Here is a 22020-nt window from a genome sequence, read left to right on the forward strand (position 1 = left end):
TTGTTTCCTTTTGTGATTTCTTTATTGTTTCTATTTCCATTTTTAGATCTTGGATGGTTTTGTTCCTTTTCTTCGCCTGTTTGATTGTGTTTTCCTGTAATTCTTTAAGGGATTTTTGTGTTTCCTCTTTAAGGGCTTCTAGCTGTTTACCTGTGTTCTCTTTTATTTCTTTAAGAAAGTTATTTATGTCCTTCGTAAAGTCCTCTATCATCATCATGAGCAGTGATTTTAGATCTGATTCTTGCTTTTCCGGTGTGATGGTGTATCCAGGACTTGCTATGGTGGGAGAATTGGGTTCTGATGATGCCAAGTAACCTTGGTTTCTGTTGCTTCTGTTCTTATACTTGCCTCCTGCCATCTGATAATCTCCAGTGTTCCCTGCCGTGGCTATATCTGACTGGAGCCTGTCTCTTCCTATGATTCTGGTTGTGTCAGAACTCCTCAGTTCAGCTGTCTCTGTGATCTTGTGATTCTGGGATCCTGTGATCCTGAGATCCTGGGTGTGTCAGAGCTCTTGGGAGTCAGGCTGCCTCTGGTACCCTGAGATCCTGGTGTGACCAAACTCTTGGGAGCCTTTGATCCTGTGATCCTGGGAGTGTTAGAGCACCTTGAAGTGGAGCTTCTTCTGAGTGTTGTGGGGCTGGCTGTGGAGTTCGCACCCAAGGTCTGCTCAGGGCACTGGCCCAGACCGAAAGGAACCCATGCCACTGGTTGGGTAGAGTTCCTGGGTGCCCAGGTCCCACTGGTCCCAGTTACTTCCAGTGTTGGGGCAGCTGTTGTGTCCTCCTCACCCCAGGTTTTATTAAGAGTATACATCCTAGGGCATTTCAGTGAGTATGAGTGAGTTTTATATGAATTTATATCTATCTACCCAATATCCCTGTGAAGTAGAATCTATTATTTTCCTTTTACAGATAAGAGATTAAATCTCAGAAGTACAATACCCCAAATCACAGAGCTAGCAAGTAGGGATCTGAGATCTTGGCACAGGAGCTAAGCCTAGGTTTGTCTCATTCTAGTTTTGTAACTCAAGCATGATAAAGATGTGCTGTAGCACAGGAAACAGATTGCATAGTACTGATAGTAGTTTTCATTGACAAGATACTGTAGTTTTCCACTTTAAAATCTATATTTTTTTAAGTTTCCTAAATCTGGGGGTGGGCAACCTGTGGTTCTGTAATTGAGGGAGTAAAAAGCTTTTCACTTTTTCACTTTTTTTTTTGGTTTTTCGAGACAGGGTTTCTCTGTGTAGCCCTGGCTGTCCTGGAACTCACTCTGTAGACCAGGCTGGCCTCGAACTCAGAAATTCGCCTGCCTCTGCCTCCCGAGTGCTGGAAACTTTTCACTTTTAAAATCAAGTACATCCTAAGACTGTCAGAAATGTTCAGAAACATTGTAACAGCTCATAAACTCTACTAATTTGTTCTAAGTAATGTTGATTTCACATTTTTAATGGCAAAAGTTAACCTTATTAACTAACACTAGCAACCTGAGAAATTAAAAGGAAAATTAATTTGCTGAAGAAGACAACTCTTCTTATAATAACTGTAATCAGGGTTTCCACTTGAATTATTTAAGATTGGGTTTCATGTGTCTTACAGTGTCCTGTAAATGGTAGATGTCAAAATCTGTGAGCATCTGGTTACTCTTAGCCACATTCTTTAATCTTTTATTTGAATTTTCTTATATTTTTCAGATAACAGTAAGCATGAATTATGTTATTGGAACCCATGGATGGCTACCATATGACCGAAATATTTCTAACTACTTCACATTCATCAAGGATCAAACTGTGACCAACCCAAAGTAAGTAATTAAACATTTAATGCAGAACAGGTGATGGTTTTTGTGTTTCCCTGTTTGGTTTTTTGTTTGTTTGTTTTTTGAGACAGAGTTTCTCTGTGTCTTTGGCTGGCCTAGAACTCGCTATGTAGACCAGGATGGGCTGGAACTCAAGAGATCCATCTGCCTTTCTTTCTGCCTCCTGAGTGCTGAGATTAAAGGCGTGTGCCACCACTGCCCAGTGATTCTCTTTTTTCTCACTTTCCCTCCCCTCTGTTTTTAAGTCATACTCTGATGATATTTGTTTGATATTCAGACATTACTGAATTTCTTTTATAACAAATATGGAATAAAATATTACTTTGGGAATGGTAAATTGTCATTTTATTTACTACTTGCAAATGTTCTTTATTTTGGGTTTTTGTTGTTGTTGTTGTCCTCAGACAGGACAGGATCTCGTTGTGTAACCCTCTCTGGCCTGGAACTCATGCTGGAGACCAGACTGGCCTCAAACTAACGGTGGTCTGCCTGACTTGCCTTCTGAGTGCTAGGACTGAGCAGTGCATCATCATCCCTGTCTGAGATGTTTTGTAGTTGATAACAGTCTAAGTGATCTCTTAAGGCAAAGTCTAAAATTCAGTTGTGTTTACAGAGCTCAGCGCACCATTAGTGGTCCTTTTGCCCCAGGACTGGAAATCACTTCCAAACTGTTTGTAGTGTCACATGATGCAAAGTTGCTCTTCAGTGCTGGACACTGGGATAATAGTATCCAAGTAATGTCACTTACCAAAGGCAAAATTGTCTCACATAACATCCGACATATAGGTAAGAATTCACTTCTCCCCAAAGCTTGTTTCTTTATTTCTTTTATTGTATAAAAGTGGCACATGCTCCTGATAGGAATATTTATTGTATTGAGGGTACATTTAAGCACCATATAAATTAAATATACTTTCATATTACATTAAAAGATAATAAACCAAGTTTTATTTTTAAATTGGATTATACATATGACAATGTTCTTGCCACGTAATAAAATTTGTCATTAATAGATAAAACATTATTAACAGTAAAGTATGAGAGATAAAATTGTTGAATATATATTAACTTGGTGTACACCTTATTATTTCAGTCTTGATATAATATGTGCTGTCTTCCTTATTTATTCATTTATGTTATGTGTACAAGTCTTTTGTCTTCTCGTTTTTCTGTGCACCACATGTATGTAGTGCCTGCTGAGGCTAGAAGAGGTCATCAGATCCCCTGAGACTGGATTTACAGATAGTTATGAGCGTCCATGTAGGTGCTTGGAATCAAATCTGGAAGAGACTCCCATAAAATCTTAACTGCTGAGCCATCTGTCCAACCCCTCTACTGTTTTTCTTACGGATACATTTCATAAAATAGTAGTTTTCATTTAGAGGAGGATGTGAATAGGGTTAGAGAGTAGAAACAGCAAAATTACCTATGGGTCTGTCCTGAGTTCTCTGACTGCACAGTGCTAGCAGAACTCAGTCAGCACATCGCACATTACCCCAGCATCAGTGGTCTCAGTCACAGCCCTCCAGATGACTGGCCCTGTGAATGTCCTGTTATTTTCATCTGATATTTTAAACATTTAATTATTCATTAGAGGGAGTCATACACGTGTGTACCTGGAGATTCGAGGACTCCCTGTAGGAATCAGGTCTCTGCTGCCATGTATGCCCAAAGGGACTAAGTGTAGATCATCAGTGTTGGCAGCAGGATCCTTTACTGAACCATCCTGTCAGCCCTAGCTTAGTAATATGTGAACATTACCTGAAATTACCCTTAAAGTTATGTTCTGTCAGAACATACCCATTTTATTTTATTTTTTCTTCAAACAGATATTGTGACTTGCTTAGCTACAGATTACTGTGGAATACACTTGATTTCTGGTTCCAGGGACACTACATGCATGATATGGCAAATAACACAGCAGGTAATAACCATACATTTTATGGCCTTGGATAACAAGTTTTTCTCTGGCAGTAAGTGACCTTTTGAACTTTTTTGTACTGTGTTTTCTGAGTTCTGCCCGATCTTGAACCCCACTCTTTTCTAGGTTTGTTGCCTGACTCGTGGCTTTATATCTAATAGTTACCAAAAATTACACCTTGCAGCTTCTCTAGAAAAATACTGTGGTAGCATAGAACATTTCACCTGTCCTGTATGGTGGAACTGTAGGAATTACGTATGTCCAGAAGTTCTTCCTCTTTACTGCATTCTTATCATGGCATTGCTTTAGAGAGGGTTTTTTTATTATTATTATTATTGTAATAGTTTATAAGTTTTCTCCCTTGCTTACAGGCTGCTTCCCACACCAGTATCTCCTCTGCTTCTTGTTATGTATGCTACAGTATTGATAACCTCGATGTTTTATAAGGCTTCATCTGTGGCTCGGTAGGAGCCAACAATTGTGTACCCATTCAGCTGAATTTACTTCTGTGTTCCCTACTCTTTCCTGTTTACCTACTTTTATATGATGCCAAAATATTTTTCTTTAGTAGCATAATGTTTGTGTAGGCAGAGTTCTCTTTCATGTTCCTTTTACTACAAGTTTTTCCACAGAATCTCTTAGATGAGTGTTCTTTTCTTTATCTGAACTTTTAACCAGATGGCTCAGTGGATAAGTTCTTGCTGTGCAAGCATGAGACCCTAGGTTCAGATCTTCACCCATGTAAAAGTAGGCTTATCAGTGTGCCTGTAAGTCTAGCGCTGGGGCAGGGAGCAGATACAGGAGAATCCCGGCCGCATCAGAGCCAGGCAGCCCACCCGCCCGCCCACCGGGAATGACAAGCTTCAGGTTCAGGAACACTGTCTTAAAAATTAAGGACGAGAAACAATTGAAGATATTCTGACACCAGCACCTAGCTTCCACACATGTGTGCACAAGAAAGTGGACCCACATATACAGCACACACGTTTACACACAAAACCAGTTGTTCAAGAATTCTGTGGTAGTCTTACTGAAAATTGTTCTTAACTGGGCATGGTGAGTGATCACCAAAAGCTCAAGGCCTGAGGCTTATGTATTCTTAGTTTTTGAGATTATAATTTAATTACACCATTTCTCCTTCCGTTTCCTTCTTTCAAACTTTCCCATATAACCCTTCCCACTCTCCTTCAGATTTCTTGGCCTCTTTTTTCATTAGTCATTATTGCATGTCCATATGTATATTCCTAAATATAACCTATTGAGCCCATATCATGTTACCCGTATGCAAGTTTTAAGAATTGACTGTGGGTGCTAGATAACCATTTGGTGTAGTCGTCCCTGGGAAGTACCACCTCTCTCTACTCAGTTGCCTGTTGGTTGTTGTTTGTGTAGGGTCCCATTCATTTGGCATGTTCATCGTTGTCATCCTTGTTCAGTTCAGGCCTGGGCAGTTGTGCTAGTGAGACTGTATGGGTGTGGCTTCTGATGTTACTAGAAGACAGTCTCACAGCAAACTGGCTGATCCTATGGCTCTTACACTCTGACCCATCTTTTGCAATGATCTCTGAACCTTGGAGATGGGAGTTTTTTATAGATGTTTTTATCAAGGCTGAGCTCCATAACTCAGTATTTTAATTAGTTGTGCTTCTTTTGAACATCCATCTGTCAAAAAGAGAAATTTCCTTTTTGAGGGGTGAAAACTACACATCTGTGGTCATAAGGACAAATGTTTATAGATTATTGTTAAGGATGATTCTGGTTTAGTTAATTGGTGGTTATAGATTCTTCTCCAATAACTCTCATAAGACCTGGGCTTTTTTTTTTTCCATTGAAATCTAAAATTTTCTTGAAAACCAGTATTTTGGGGTTATCAAAATAGCACCTTACTTTTAAAAAGTGATGTGATAGTTACTCAAGTGACTGATGATGTAGAAAAATCCAAAGGGGGAGAAAAAAAACAACACCACGTTTACAAGCTGGGGAAAGACACAATGTCCTCCCATTACTCATTGTTGAAAGCAACATTCAATATATAAATACTTAATTAGTGTGTTAGTAATGGATATGTCCTAAGTTTTACATGTTTACATGCTTCAGATCTCTGATGACATTGCAAATGGTAGCAATTCCCCCAACTCCAATAGAAACAAACAAACCCAGAGACTTAGATTTGTCAGACATTAAACATGATAGAGCCTAGGTCTCACAGACCCACTCTGTGGTTCTCTGCACATGTACAAAATGCACACCACTTCTTTAAATATTGATTCCTTGATGGCTTCCTTCTATCTCTGTCCTCGCCTTATGTTCCCTTTAACCTAGAGAAATAAATCTGGCATTGCAGGTCATTCACACTGTGATTATTTTCTACCATTGTACCATTATAAATTTTATGATAATTAAGCAAAATACCCTTTAGGCAGGTATAAATATTAGTTATAAGATTTTGTAGATGAATCAGCTGTTGTAAGGGGAGTTAAATATCCACAGACTCTGACTTTGTTTAGTCAGTATGTCAGAAAGTCTCATGTCACGTAAAATATGCAGATCCTCTGGGGACATAGGAATTGTACAACTCCAAGGACTAAGTAATATGCCCACTCCTTTGCTTCAGTATACTAAGATTTGATCTGCACATTGCATTGATGGATTGAATCACAGTGACCTGGAGTGGCCCAGCAGCATGCTCATTGTGTTCATTGACTCACACATCTGTGGAGGCCTTTTAGGTGTTACCCATGTGGATTACCATGCACTCAGCCTTGAGTTACTACTCCATCTATGGTTTCAGCTTTCTACTCTGCTGCTGTCCTTATCTTCAGTGTTCTTGAGCAAAGTCCTACAGGCTTCTGAACCTTCTGCCTAAACTAAGGCAGTGTTGCACCAGCTCTCCTTCCTACACTTTCTTTCTCCTTTCTTTTCTTCTTTTCTTATTTTATATCTCATTGTTTTATATTAATGTGAATAGCTGTTTTGTTTTCATGTATGTAGGTGCACCGCATGCATGGCTCATGCCCACAGAGGTCAAAAGAGGGTGTCATATTCCCTGGAGATGGAGTTACAGACAGTTGTGAGCCATTATGTGGATGCTGGGTCCTTCTAACATCTGAACCATCTCTCCAGCCCTTTCCTTCTGTTCCTTTCCTGTTGTTTCCTAAACTGACCTGCAAGCTGTTTGGAGCTATGCTCACTTCCCATCTCCCTATTATATTACACACATGCCCTCATTTGTGGAGGGGAATACTGAAACAATCATCAAAGCTAATTCTGGGTGGTGGTAAGGCCAACTTACCAGATTGGTTTTTTGATAACATGCCACTAGAAAGAAAACCCCTTCCAGAAACAGATGTTATTTATCCCTGATAAATAACCAGAGTTGAGAGGGGTCCGGGGGTGGAAGGAGAACAAAGAAAGAGGCTCCAGAACTGTGTTCTGTTCATATTTTATAGATTGTAAATCTGGCCCACCTACTCAAAGATGACCTGAAAGACTCTGCTGCCTCAGCCACCATACCCTCTTACCACTCCTCCTATTCCCCTCCTTCTTCCTCTTTTACCCTCTTCTTCCTCTTCATCTCCCATTCTGTACCTCCTCCTCCTAACTCAAATCCTTAAAAGTTTATACTGAGATTGCAAAGCACAGAGGTGCAATTACAAAGGTCAGAAGCTGGCTCTGATATGTATTGTGAGTATATGTATTAAAAAGTACATTCTAGTAAGCTACTGTAATTTGGGGACTATTTGTATTTGCAAAATGACTCAACCAATTCTGATGGAATCAAGTAGTTAATTAAATTGTAATGGCCTGGGCTTTATGGTAACTTAAAGGCCAGTCTAAAAAAAAAAAAAAAAAAAAAACACATTTTAAAAAAACCCTGTCACAAAAAAATAGGAAGAAAAGAAAAAGGATAAGTCATATTTAATTAGATTTTTATAATTATTTCCATGCAGAAACACACCTTTTCATTATTTGTCTCATACCCTTTTAATGTCTTTGGATAACCCCTTAATATTTTCATCTGTGCTCTGTACTGTGCTATACTTCATTTCTTACTGATTTTTACAATTGTGAAGGAAAGTTGTATAGTGATGTGATTGATTGCAGTATGTTTATTTTATTTTCACTAACTTTACAACATTTTTTAAATCACAGTTACAGACATTCTTGGATTTTCTGACTGTTAAGGTGGCTATAACATCATGTGATTTAGAAATAATGGTAACATTCTCTGTTTTCCAATCTGTCATTTTACTTGCTAACTATTACAATTATTAGCTAATACAATGGAGTAAAAACAGTGATATTGGGCTGGGGAGATGGCTCAGTGGTTAAGAGCATTGACTGCTCTTCCAGAGGTCCTGAGTTCAATTCCCAGCAACCACATGGTGGCTCACAGCCATGTGTAAGGGATCTGATGCCCTCTTCTGGTGTGTCTAAAGACAGCTACAGTGTACTCACATACATAAAACAAATACATAAAATCTTTAAAAAAAAATGATACTGATAGTCTTGTCTTATGTCTGATTTTAGTTGAAAATGACTTTACAATTCTGTTCTTTGATGTAGAGTTTGCTGTCAGTTTTTATCAGTATTATATTTTGTTTTTAGTTACTTTTATCCTACCTTTTAGTAAGTTAATTTTAATGAAATTTCAAACTTATTATAGAGACACTGCAAAAGTAGTACATTTGTCCCTTTGTCTTAACATCCTCACTGTCCCCTTTCAGCATCTTTATATTCCTCTCCTATTTAAACGTTAAAAGTACTTCCTGTCCCACTGAGTATTTCCATGTGTGTCTTTCAAGAGCAATGATTTTCTTTTTACTTTTTTCTTACGATTATTTATTTACTTGTGTGTGGGTGACACATGCATGCCATGGTGCATATGGAGAGGTCAGAGGACAGCTTTTGGGTGGGTCAGTCTTCTTCTTCTACCATGGGTGATTCTGGGATCAAACTTAGGGAATCAGCCTTGGTGGCAAGCACCTTTACCCACTGGTCTATCTTGACAGCCCTAACAGTGGTTCATACCACCACAGCGCAGTTGTTGTCATGAGCATGTTATACATGCGTGCAGTGCTAAACTCATCCTGTTGGTATTATGAGTAATGTCCTCTGTAATTGTTTTTCTATGGCTACCTTTAGTCTTTTCTTTTTCTAAATGCAGTTAATTAAGAAATTTCATAGTTTCGAACTGCCTTGAATTCATATAATAAATTAGCATTATTCATCTTTTAATTTTTTATTAAATATTTTCTTCATTTACATTTCAAATGCTATCCCGAAAGTCCCCTTCCCCCACCCCCCACCCCAGCCCTGCTCCCCAACCCACCCACTCCCACTTCCTGGCCCTGGCCTTCCTTCCCCTGTACTGGGGCATATAAAGTTTGCAAGACCAAGGGCCTCTCCTCCCAATGATGGCCAACTAGGCCATCTGCTACATATGCAGCAAGAGACACGAGCTCTGGGGTACTGGTTAGTTCATATTGTTGTTCCACCTATAGGGTTACAGACCCCTTCAGCTCCTTGGGTACTTTCTCCAGCTCCTCCATTGGCATTATTCATTTTTATTGTTACCACATTTTGCTATGAATGACCTGATTTGTAAACATTAAAGTGTATAGGGGAAATCACATGTGTCACAGGAAGTAGAGTTCACAGGGGAATTTATCCTGTCTAGACAGACCTGTCTAGAATAACTATGGATAAAACAATATGAATCAAACAATACACAGCTAACATTTCTTCAAATATAATATAATGTATACAAATACATTAAAAAACATAGGCATTCTAGAGAAATTTTCTTCAACAAATTTGTCTTATGAGCCTGCAGTTTCATCCTGTATAGAAGCTGAGGCAGGAGCATCACAAATTCGGGGCTTGCCTGGATACAGAGTGATAGTTTTAAGTCAACCTGAGTAACTTGGTAACGCTTTTGTTGCAAAAAATCATTGTTTTAAAGCTGAGCATATAGCTTAGTACATGGTTAGAGCACTGTTAGTGATGGTGTACACTTATATTTCTAGCAGGAGGATTTCTGGGACTCAGTGCCCTGTCAGGCTAAGTGAAAAACAGCTCCAGGTTTAGTGCGAAACCCTGTTTCAAGGGAGTAAAGCCAAGAGCAATAGAGCAAGCTACTGTGCATACGTACATACACAATTAAGAAAACGAGTGGTAGCTATAGAAATTAAAGGCAGGGGCTAGAGATGTGGTTCAGTGATCCACACTTAGGGACCCAAGTTTATACCAAGCACTCATATCAGGCTGATCACAACTGCCTATAACTAGCTAGCTCCAGGGAATCTAATGCCATCTTCTGACTTCCACATGCATTCACACAAGAGGCATATATTCACACAGACACATACATATAAATAAAATAACAAAAACAAAATTTTAAAAGTTAATGGCAAGTCAGAATAAATGTAATTGAGGTCCCTAAAGTTCCAACTCTAGGTATTAGAGCCCAGGAAGTATTCAGATATATAAAATGTTTAGTTTAATTTAAGGAAGAATAAATTTATAGATTAAAAAGAGCAAATACCTTGGAAAAATTAATCTAAGATATCAGCATTGATACCATTCAGTTTAATTTTGAAGTTCAAAAGACAGAATAATTCGAGAATCCACAGAAGACCAAGTGTTAGTGACCTCAGTCGTTATAACTGCCTGTCGTATTACTTTATTATGAGAAAATGTATATTATAAACTTTGATATAAAACAAACTAAAAAAAAAAAAACCAGCAAGACTTTTGGGAGTGGAAGGGTAAATAACAAGAAGCCATTCACCTTCACTTTTCCTTTTTAATTGTAGGGAGGCACTCCTGTGGGCTTAGCACCTAAGCCTTTTCAAATTCTCTATGGACACACTGATGAGATACTGAGCGTGGGTATCAGCACTGAACTCGACATGGCAGTATCAGGGTCAAGGGTAAGAGTCTATTTTTAAGAATTAACTCTTTCTATAAATTGAATAACAGTGTTTGTATTTGAAGTTTCTGGTATAAAAATAGAATTTTTTATAGTAAGCATTGTTAAAGTAGAGTAATGCATAAAGAATGGATTTAAAGGGGACTAGTAGTTAGGGATCTTATTGTCTTATGAGTTAAGGAAGATGGCACTTAAAGATAAATACTACTTGAGGTTGCAAGATTAGGGTCTTTCCTGAAGTATACATGTCCTTGGTGGGACGATTGTCTCCTCGGTTTCTTTCCCACATTTCTTTATCAGCCACTTTGCCCTCTGATTTGTTGTTTTCTGTTTTCATCTCTGGTCTCTCCTGTGTAGGATGGCACTGTGATTATACATACCGTTCAGAAAGGTCAGTACATGAGAACCTTACGACCGCCTTGTGAGAGTTCCCTGTTCCTGACCATTCCCAGTTTGGCAATATCCTGGGAAGGACACATTGTCGTCTATTCCAGCTTGGAAGAAAAGTCCGTCCTCAAGGTATACAGCCCCTCCCTCCCTGCAGTAGGTATAGACAGTCCCTAGTGTGTCTTTCCTTCCCACAGTACAGAGGCAGCTCGTATTCTCCTAGGATACAGTTACTCATTTTTCACCATGACACACTTTATTTGATTTCAGAGATTTCTGCTGATTGGTATTTTACATGATTTCAAATGTAGTTTCTTAGAGCTAAGGATATAATTCTATTAGAAGACTGCTTGCTTTCTATTAGAAGACTGAGGCCCTAGACTTAATTCCCAGTTCCACAAACAAAAATTCTAAGCTTTGATTATAAGGGATGTCATGAACTTTAAGTAGCAGTGATAGCAAACAGTATAGACATAAACTTGAACTTTATGTATTCATTTCCTTATAGTAGTAACACTTTTAAATATCAAGAGCATCTTTTTTAGGACTATGAAATATTTTTAGGCTGGAAAATATTTTAACATTTTTATTTAACTATTACTTGTCTTTGGAGCAATATGACTTTAAGTCCATCTGATATTGTCATACTTTTTCTTTAAATATAGCCATGTTTTTATTCCAAACTAATTATGTTACAGTTTTAACTGACAATATAAAAACTCAGCTTTTATTCAAGATTCTTAATGTTTCCTAATTCTTTTAGGATAAGAACCTGTTACATGTGTTTTCTATAAATGGAAAGTATCTGGGGTCTCAAGTCCTGAGTGAACAAATATCAGACATGTGCATAATTGGAGAACACATTATCACTGGCAGCTTACAAGGGCTCCTGTCTATAAGAGAGCTCCACAGGTAAGTATTTATGCGGTCAAACTGTTAGTGAAGGAGAGGTAGCAGTAGGGGATGGATGGGGAAATGGTACAGTAGGTAAAAGTGTTTGCTACATAATATAGGGATATGGGTTCAAATTCCCAGCACACACATTAAACCAGATGCAAAGTCATAGTGTAAGCATCTGTAATCCCTGTGCTCCTAGAAGCTTGTGGGCCAGCTTGTCTGGTAGATAATGACAAGCAACAGAGGTGACCTCGCCTTATAAAAAAGGAGCACCTGACATTGTCCTTTGACCTCCATGTGCACCAGGTGTACACACACAGAAAGAAGAGGCAGACATGATCTAAGCATGCTAGAATATGCCTGTGGTATCATCCCTTGGAAAGAGAGACAGACAGTGACAGAGAGACGGGGAGAGAGACGGAGACAGAGAGAGAGAAGGAGGGAGACAGAAGCATATATATATATATATATATATATATATATATATATATATATTATATATTTAGTATATCTGTTGTATGGAATATCAGACAAAACAAATAGACCTGTTTTGTTAACCACAAAGATTCACACATGTGCACTGTTTGAGCTTTGGGGCCTTTTTATTCACCTTTCACTTCTCAATCAATATGATAAAAGTATTTAATGAAAGAACTTATATTCTCAGTATTGTGATGTTTGAGTATAATAACTGACCTTTAAGAGTTTAAGACGTCTTACAGGTTGCCTGTCAAGGTGGTACATTCAGGTCCATACTTAGGAGGCTGATTGTGAGTTCAACGTCAGCCTAGCCTGCATAGCAAGACCCTATTTCAAACAACAAAAAGAAAAGTAGTGCAGGAAGAGCTTAAAGATTGCTAGGATCTGAATAATCAAAGGAGTCTTGTTGAAGAATTAGTAAAATTGGAAATGGAGATCAACTTAAGGAAATTATGAGAGAATGAGTTGGAGACAATGGTCGTAAATCTGACATGTAAAGTTGGAATGCAGAACTAGATGATCAAGTCACCTTCCATGTGTCAACTTGTGTGGATCCATCCTGTATGCATGGATAAAAACTGAATGGTTTTTATCTCTTCTAGCTTGAAGCTCAGCGTCACTCCATTAGCCATGCGATTACCTATCCACTGTGTTTCCATAACCAAAGAATACAGCCACATTCTTGTTGGCTTAGAAGATGGCAAGTTGATTGTAGTGGGTGTTGGCAAGCCAGCTGAGGTAAAACTTAGCAGTGTGTGTTCCTTCTTCTTGTTGTGTGCTCCTTTGGTCCTTCATTCTAGCTAATTCACAAGTCTCCATTATGGATAAACTGAAGCATAAGTTTGACTTTTCAGAAAAAGCCAAAGTAAAAAGTTGTTAGTAGTATTTATGCTGTGATATAACTGAAAGCATGCTTGTGTATCAGTTTTTGTATTAATGTGTGAATAAGAATAATAAGCAAATTATTTTACTCCAAGTCAAGACTCAAGAGGAATGTATGGATTTGCGGCATAAAAACCCTTGTAAAAAATAAAATAAAAGTTTCATTACTAAGACTAATTTGATTTAACAGATACCAAGCAGGACTATAAAAAGTCATTTTCTGGAACTACAAATATTTCATACCCACATGCTTATTCTCAGTGAGTTTACTATAATGATAAATTTACTTGTTCAATAGTCTTTATAGATAAAACATTTGTTCCTCAGAAAACATAACGGCTGTAACCCAGTAACCTAGTCATTCAGTGTTTTTGATACATTCTTGGCTTCTTCAGAGAATCGTAATATGGTATCTGCAGGTGTTTTTTTTTTTTTGAGAGATGAAGTTAAGTTGGGTATGGTAGCGCCTACTTATAATCCTAGTGCTTGTAAGTTTGGGGCCAGTCTGGTCTACATAGTAAGTTGTAGGCAAGCCAGGGCTATGTAGGAAGATCCAGTCTACAAACAACCACAGAGGAAGGCTGGAGAGATATCACAGCAGGTCAGAGCATTTGTTGCTCTTGCCAGAAGCAGGAGTTCAGTTTCTAGCCCTGACATAGCGCGCCTTAGAACCATTTGTAACTCCAGTTCTAAGGGAACCACCACCGCGTCTAACCTTCACAGGCACTAGGCATGTGGTACACATACATGGGTGAGAAAAGCACTCATTTACATAAAGTAAATTAAAAAAAAACATGTTTCCATTCAACATTGTGTTTCTTGATAGTTTCCTGAATCATGCCCACCTTTCCCCTGCTAGTGTGATAGTTACATAACACTTCTCCTCAGACTTTATTCTTTGAGTACACACCTGTAGTCCCTGTTGGTTGGAGGCTAAGGTAGAAGAATCACAAGTTGAAGGTCTGCCTAGCATATAGGGTGAGTTCAAGGCCAGGCCAAGCAACTAATGAGACCGTCTCAAAACAAAAGCACAAGGATGGTAAGGGGTAAAGCTAGAGTACTTGTCTAACAAGAAGAGGCCTTGAGTCTAATCTCTAGTGCTGCCATGAGTAAATAGCTTTTGTTATTAATCAAGAATCTTTTTAACATGGTAGTGATTTTGCTACTAAAACCTGTTCTTCCCTTTATAAACTCACTGTCTTACAGGTTGATTTTATATATCCTTGTTTTTCCCTTAACACCTATTCTTCATTTCTCTGGATTACCTTAAACAGATGCGATCGGGTCAGCTTTCTCGAAAATTGTGGGGATCTAGCAAGAGGCTCAGCCAGATTTCAGCTGGAGAAACAGAATATAATACTCAAGATTCCAAGTGACTGTCCTTCCGCCTTCTGTGATGGAGACTGAGCTTCGTTATGGCTCTGCCACTTCACCTGCACCTCTCCACTCTGAAAGTCTCTAAGGTTTTATCCTGAAGAATGGACTTACATGCTTTGATATTGGAGCACATGCCTGTAACACTAACGCTCGAGAGGCTGAGGAAGGAAGGTGGCTCTTAAGTTCAAGGCCAGCCTGTGCTACATAGCAAGGCCTTGTCTCAAAAATAAATAAGTTGTAGGTTGTATTAAGTCCATATTTAAAGCTTTGCCAATATGAGTCTAGTTTTATTAACCAGTACTAAAATTCAATTGAGAAAATATTGATTTAATTTAATAATTTGATTAAATAATTCCAAATTATTAAATCCATAAAAAATTTATAATTTATAATTTATTTTGAGGTTAAATTCCCTTGACCTAAGTAGCAAAAGATATTCCTAATAAAGTAGTTGTATAAGATAATAGAGATTTGAGAGATGTGGCTTTTCATGTGTTCTTTAGATAATCATTTTTCTGTTTGTTGGCCATTACATTAAAAACATGAGTTTACTCATGAAGCTCCTGTTGAAGGTAATAACCTTTTACACGTTTTTTACCATTGAATTTTCATAAGCTGCATGCATGCCTGCACAATTGGATTAAATACAAACAGTGAAATAGTACAGTGGTTCATTTCCCTATCCCTAATATTTAATATATGAATAATAAAATGTATTTAATTGCAACAAAAGTTTAATAGGAAAAAAGAAAAACTAGAGATAAGTTTTGCAAATGTACTTCATTAATAGTATATTTAAGCAAAAAAAATGCTAATTGTGGCTTTGACCAGTCAGTCCTTTGAGTAGCATTGCAGCACAATTTACATCTATGAAATTCACATTTTTGTGCATTTGTCTTTGTTAAACAAACACTGTATGTACTCTCTTTGTATTTAAGCATTTTTACCCTGCTGATTACGAGTTATCAGTAATGCCCTAAAAAGTTCATGGTTTATGGAAATAACACTGCATAATTCAAAGTAGTCATTTAGATAAAGTAATATTGTGAAAAATCCTTTTTCTTGTTATATATATATATATATATATATATATATATATATATATATATATATATATATATACACATACATATATACACACACACACACACACAGAATTGTTAGGATGGTAGCTAATTTTATTATAGTTTGCTAAGTATTATATTTAAATTTTTAAGTAAAATAGCTAATTAATTTGGAATTTAAAGTGATTTTTATTTGTTTGTTTTTGCAAAGTTGACTTTTGAGTTAGATCAGAGTAGTTCTATAACTAGTAGTATTGGTAATTAGATCCCATGGACTTTGGAAAAAGATCTGTAAATCTTTGAAGTTATATAGAAATTTATATGTTGAGTTTATTTTCAGGGAAGAACTTTTGTGTGGCTTTCTTAAAATGATCTATGATCTTTACTTTATTTAAAAGATCTGTGATCTTTACTATAGTAGCCTTTAAAAGTTATACCTTTTTTTTATTCTAATAACCATAGATTTCCTTATATCTACTTTCTTTTCAGTTGAGTCTTAAAGAACTTTTGATTTTTCATTTTCTCTCTCCTTTTGACCATAGTATCCAGTGGCCTTTTCTTCATAACTCAAAAAAAAAAAAATGTGTCTTTAGAAATTTAGATTTAGAAATAAAAGATTGTGTTTAGGGAAATTTTCCAGTATTTTGTTATGTTAGGAGTCAGGATTAGTAAAACACTGCAACATCACTGTCTTCTTAGTTAAAATTACCTGATTCCGGAGAAAATAGCTGTGTTTAAGATGAATAACACTAAACCAGCTGGTACAAAGGAACTTGTGTGAGTGTAGAGACAAGACTTCCGTTTTGGAAACGTGTTGGAAGACTCCCAAGTCAGTAGATGACTGTGCTGTGTGAAACACAGCTTCTGTTCCTTTCCCCTCCCCCTCCAGGTGCTACAACCACAATGCCATCAGGGCTTTGTTCACCCTAACATCCTTAGAAGAGTTCAAGGTCAACCAACATGAGTGGGTTTTCTTAATTTGAAGAATAGTGATTTGGGAATAGGGATATCACCCCACAGTCGAATGCTTGCTTTCATTGTTCAAGGCTCTGGGTTTGCTCCCTCGCATGGTGAAAGATGAGTAGAGGGGAGAGAGACTGAAAAACACAGAGACAGACACTGATGGCCTTAAATCAAGACTCAAATGTCTCGTTGGTCCTTGATTTGAAATCATTTAATATTGGATTTATGATTTTTTTTTACTTAAGAATTATAAAATCTTTGATAATCTAAGGGAAAAAAATCCTAAGTGTATGGTGTTTGACTGCTGCATTTGAATGGAAAGTAGTATTTCTTTTATAACATGAATACAAAGCTTTGCTCAGTTTCATAGCCATCTGACCCAAATTACTGCTAGATGTAATTATTCCTGATAACTGGAGGGTTATTTCCCTAAAAAGTATAAACCATAAATGTGGTATAAAAATACTAACAATATTCTTGAAGGATGAACTTCTGTATTTATTAAAACAAGCAAATACAGTTGAACTATTATCTGATATACACATATATAAACAGTAGATTATGACATTAAAAATCACTAAATAATATCACTGGGAAGATATGCTTTGACACATTGGAACATAGATGTTATCCATAGAAGTTTTTGTAAGGTATAGTGAAAACATTATTAGAATGAATTGATAACTGGGTATTTTGATTAATGAGTATAAATCCCCAGCTTGCTTGCTTTGAGTGTCAGGTCATCTTTTCAGGACTTTCCATCTGCTTTTGTTTCTTGATAGAAGAATCATGATTATAAAACTCTCAGCATCTGGGTAATGAGCACTTTACTCTCAGATGACACTCTTACTTTTGGAAAGGGAAGTCAGTAGAAGTTGGTGGCGGTTGTGTGTAGACGTGTGTGTCTGTGTGTTTGTGTTTGTATGTACACATTTATATAATTGCTATATATGCTTAAAGAGTAAAACCATGAGTATTCTGTTACTACATAGGTAAAATTGAAGAAGAAAAGAAGGAACAAATCAGAACATGAAGGTCAGGGAACTGTAAATACAGACTGGCAGTTAAGTCTTGGTAGCCAGAGTCGCCTGTGAGGGAGTTTGTATTCCCTTCCTTTAAGTCGCATTTCTTTGTAGGAGAAAATGTCTGCAGAGTTGTAAGCCTGTTTTTTCTTCTCCCTTGTAGATTTATCAGACTATTTTTCAAAGAACCGATACAGAAATGTTGCATGCTGCTAGAGGAATAAGTATGCCCACAGAATTAGAATTTAGACTTGAGGATGGTCTCCTAAGCTTAGCCTCTTTATATTTCTTTTGACATAGCCTAAGAAAATTAAGTCGAGTCCCAGTTTTTGTTTGGTGATGGTAGAGCCAAGATATTTGCCTATAACTTTGTTATTAAAGATATCTCTAAGGAAGTATTTTAGTTGAATTTTGAGAGGTTAGTTTCTTTAAAATAAATAGCATCATCTTTGCCTCCCTTTCAGTAGAAACATGTGAACCCTTGGACTGTATTGGATATAAGCAGGGTATTAACTGCACAGTATCTGGGGGTCAAGGTGTTACTCTTCCCACTTTCTACACTGCTATTCCTGTCCTGTCCTACCCATATCTTCTATGTACGAAATGAAATGTATTGTGTGTACCTGCAAAGTCTGTTGTTTTTATTTCTCATCCAGACCCATGCTGATGTTAGTGTTCTGTCTCCAGTAGAAAGTCCTCCGCGCACCCTTAAGCATCCTTACATGGGCAGCAAATGTTCATTTTCAGTCACTTTTCCTAATCTATGTGTGTGTGCTTTGCATTTGATTGGTCTCAGATGCCCATATATAAACATTATTTTGTAGAATCTTTTCATAGTCTTTTTCCTGATGGCATTAGGCAACAATACAATATTATCAGTCTTTAATATTGTGTACAGTGTGGGCCATAGCCAGACTTACTTGATTTAAATGTAGTAGTTTCTGTGCCAGTGATTTTCCCCAACCTGTCGCTGCCTTTAGTAACTATGTTTCACATGGACAGAACCACTGCATTTCCTTTTCATTATTGAAAAGTTCACGTATCCTATGAATTCTCCTTAGACCTCTTGCATTTGAAAATCATAGTTAATTAACATTTACCTTCAACAAAATTGGTTCTTTGCTAGGTTCGATACATATACTTCCTAATTCCTACTAGTCAATATTTTCCACACTTAAAAAAGTGCAAATTTTTTGCTATATTGGGGATTGAATTCAGGGCCTCATGCATCCATGTTAGTCAAGAAGAAAAGCATTAGCAAGCAGTGTTAAAAGGAAAACAGAATTGAGGATCTTGTGGTATTGAACTTAGAGTGAGTAGAGTTCTTTCTCTAGAAAAGCACTGGTAAGCTCTCTTAAGTCCTTCTGATGATGTCTGCAGGTGTGACAGAGTATTGAATGCAATGTTATTTGATTTTTCATAGGTTTTAGAGCTTAGAGCTAATAGAGCATTAACATTGGAGAGCTCTAAGCTTGTGCTAGCGATGTGTCTCAGTGACAGTACACTTGCACATGAAGGAAGCCCTATGTTTGGGATTTGGGCTAACATTTTCCCTGCAACCTTGGGAACAGAGTATAGGCCTCATACACAGTAGGAGGGGTTCTACCACTGAGCCTTACATCCTCAGTTCATGGAGTTGGTCTTCGTTTGAGATCCAGTTTATGTGTAGGTTAATAAATGTACTATGCCTAGGTACTACTTGGGATTTCAGTGACTTAATTAGCCCTAGCTCTCAAAAATTATAAATACATTATGTACATATAATGTGTATAAACAAACATGTGCTGAAATTGCCGATGGTTATATTCTTATTTGTTGTAAATCAGGTGGCCATCCTAATACAGGATTTATATCTCTTCTCTGGCTTTTAGCTACCATAAAGTTTAGAGTATAAAGATTATGTATCTTTATTATAAAAAGCTTATATAAAAACAGCTATATTATCAATGTCAGCTTTTTGGCAGTCATAGTTATTTATTTATCAGGCATATTTTCTTTGACCATTGTCTTTACTGATACTCACCACACAGAAGTGGTTGCTGAACACATTGCAAGATTTGGACATATAAAAATTATTCTTTTCATGCCAAATAAAAACCACAAATTCAGTGGTATATGTCTTCCCCTAAAGCAGAAAGCAAAGTGAATGTCACTGATTCAGCATCCCTTTTTCTATGATACTTTTCATGCTCCTTGAAAATGTTCACCACTTGAAAATTACTCAGACAAAGTGGTACATGCATAGGGTTCCAATAACTCGGGAGACTGAGATGGATCACTTGGACCTGAAAGTTCAGGACCATCTGAAAGTGTAGTAAGATCTCCATTTCAAAAATAAGTAAATAAATAATGTTTCAAAGTTGACAAAGATGTGCTGCTGCTGTTTGTGTGTGTGTTTGCTTTATAATGGCTTTCTAGTAATTTACCTTCATTCTTAACTATTTTTGAGTGCTTACAAAACTTCAGTGCTTGTATAGTGCTACTGTAAACTAAATGTAGCAATCGACGTACGGTGAACTAAATGTAGCAGTCGACGTACGGTGAGCCTCATTGAGAGGAAGGGCAGTTAGATTTAGATGAAATTGAAAAGTTTGACTGATTAAAATGCAAACTATTTTTAAAACAAGTCTTATTCCAGTTAAGATTTTATTTAAGTAATATATTTCTATTTACCTTATATTAAAATTACATACTCTCTGTGATACCATAGTAAAATTGAGAATTAGGCTTCAATGTTGTTTAGTTTAGTTTTGTTTTGTTTGAGACAGACTCTCACTAAGTAGCCTTAGCTGGCCTGTAACTACCTATGTAGACTAGACTGCCTTGACTCAGAGATCATCTGCCTCTGTCTCCCAAGTGCTAAGATTTTCAAGAAGTAATTCTGGCAGGGAGATATCAGCAGTTAAAATTTAATTGAAGACAGTTTAAATTCTTATCATATCAGGTCTTAAACATTTTTTGGAAGTTTGAATGTTTTGTTAGCTAATCCCTAGTGACTTACTTGGTTTCCGTAGTCCTTCCAAAATTATGTGTTAACGTGGCTCTTGCTGCTGAAAGCCTTTTGTATTTTAGATGATTCTTTTTTCTATTCTGCCTTTTACTTTCAAAGACTGTGCCTCAGAGACATCACCACAAATGTTCACCACAAATGTATCTGCTGCTACTTACAGTCCATTTCACAGAAGAAAACTTGTGAGGAAGCCATGTGGCTTTCTGCTAAATTCTTTTATAGGCTAATTATTCCCTTTCCCATCGGTTTGCTTTTGTATAGTTGGAGGGTGGGGGGGGAAGCAAAAAAAAAAAATCAGATTTCTGGATAGCCATTTTCTATCAAATTTATTGCTAAATTAAGTCAAAAATAACAAACGTATTTGATTAATTTGACAGTTTTTCTGAGACTCAGAAGCATTTCAGTTTTAACAGGGTAACAGTCTCTTGAATCCATGAATATATGCATTGGTTCAGAAGAGTTAGCTGAAAATTCAAAATGACTTGTTTAATAACAAAAGGTACTTAGCAGCTGAGTATGATAGGAGACCTGTAATCTCAACACCCACAGGCTGTGGCAGGAGGATTGCCTCGCCTGTATGCTACCCTGGGCTACTGAATTAAGTCTGTTTATATCTATCTGCCTACCTGCCTATCTCTCTTGTCTGTCTGTCTGTCTCTGTCTTGTCTGTCTGTCTAGCTAGCTAGCTATGTGTGTGTCTCTGTCTCTCTCCTCAACAACTTAGAAATTGTGCTGCTAGTTACTATTTAAGGACTCATGTGTTTATCTTAAAATGTCCCTTTTTGTTTGTTCCACTGGAATTGATTGAAAAAATAATAGTAATAAGCCTTTTTTATGTTGAATTATTGACTTGGAAACTGTGACTCATTGAGTATTTATATGCAAAAGAGGGGGTTTCAAAGTTAAACTGGTTTTAGACTTTATAAGGATGTAAATAACTTTAATTAGCATTCTGATAACAAAATTACTGTTTGGTGCAGTTCATTCTTTCTGCTCTCCTTTTGAACTTGAGTATACAAGATATATTTTGTTTTGTCACATAAATATTTTTTAAGAACTTCACTGAATGTATATGAGTTAATGTTTGATTTGTTTCTGTATAGTATGATCAAAAATAGTTGAAAATTTTGCACTTTATTAGTCTCTTGGAAATTTATATTCTAATATTTTTAAAGAGTGTACATTTATTTTGTACATAATAAATTAGCTTTGTACATGACAATGGGTTTGAATCAAATAAAAAGATGACGCTACTTTCATTA

General features: G+C 36.9%; 1 protein-coding gene across 6 annotated transcripts in view; it reads left to right on the forward strand.

The window, feature by feature from the left end:
* Nbeal1 (neurobeachin like 1) overlaps positions 1-22020 on the forward strand; it is a 153232-nt gene extending 131212 nt beyond the window's left edge. For all 6 annotated transcript variants that reach the window (XM_085837734.1, XM_085837726.1, XM_021162943.3 and 3 more), the window contains 8 exons: positions 1697-1806; positions 2435-2607; positions 3651-3745; positions 10561-10677; positions 11034-11195; positions 11827-11975; positions 13043-13178; positions 14597-22020. In XM_085837734.1, coding sequence (XP_085693860.1) covers positions 1697-1806; positions 2435-2607; positions 3651-3745; positions 10561-10677; positions 11034-11195; positions 11827-11975; positions 13043-13178; positions 14597-14698 — 1044 coding nt within the window. In that variant the 3' untranslated portion in view covers positions 14699-22020. The remainder of the gene's footprint in view (positions 1-1696; positions 1807-2434; positions 2608-3650; positions 3746-10560; positions 10678-11033; positions 11196-11826; positions 11976-13042; positions 13179-14596) is intronic.

This window comes from Mus caroli, unplaced genomic scaffold, assembly GCF_978045245.1.
Source record: "Mus caroli unplaced genomic scaffold, Mus_caroli_1 scaffold_1, whole genome shotgun sequence".
NCBI classification, from domain to species: Eukaryota; Metazoa; Chordata; class Mammalia; order Rodentia; family Muridae; genus Mus; species Mus caroli.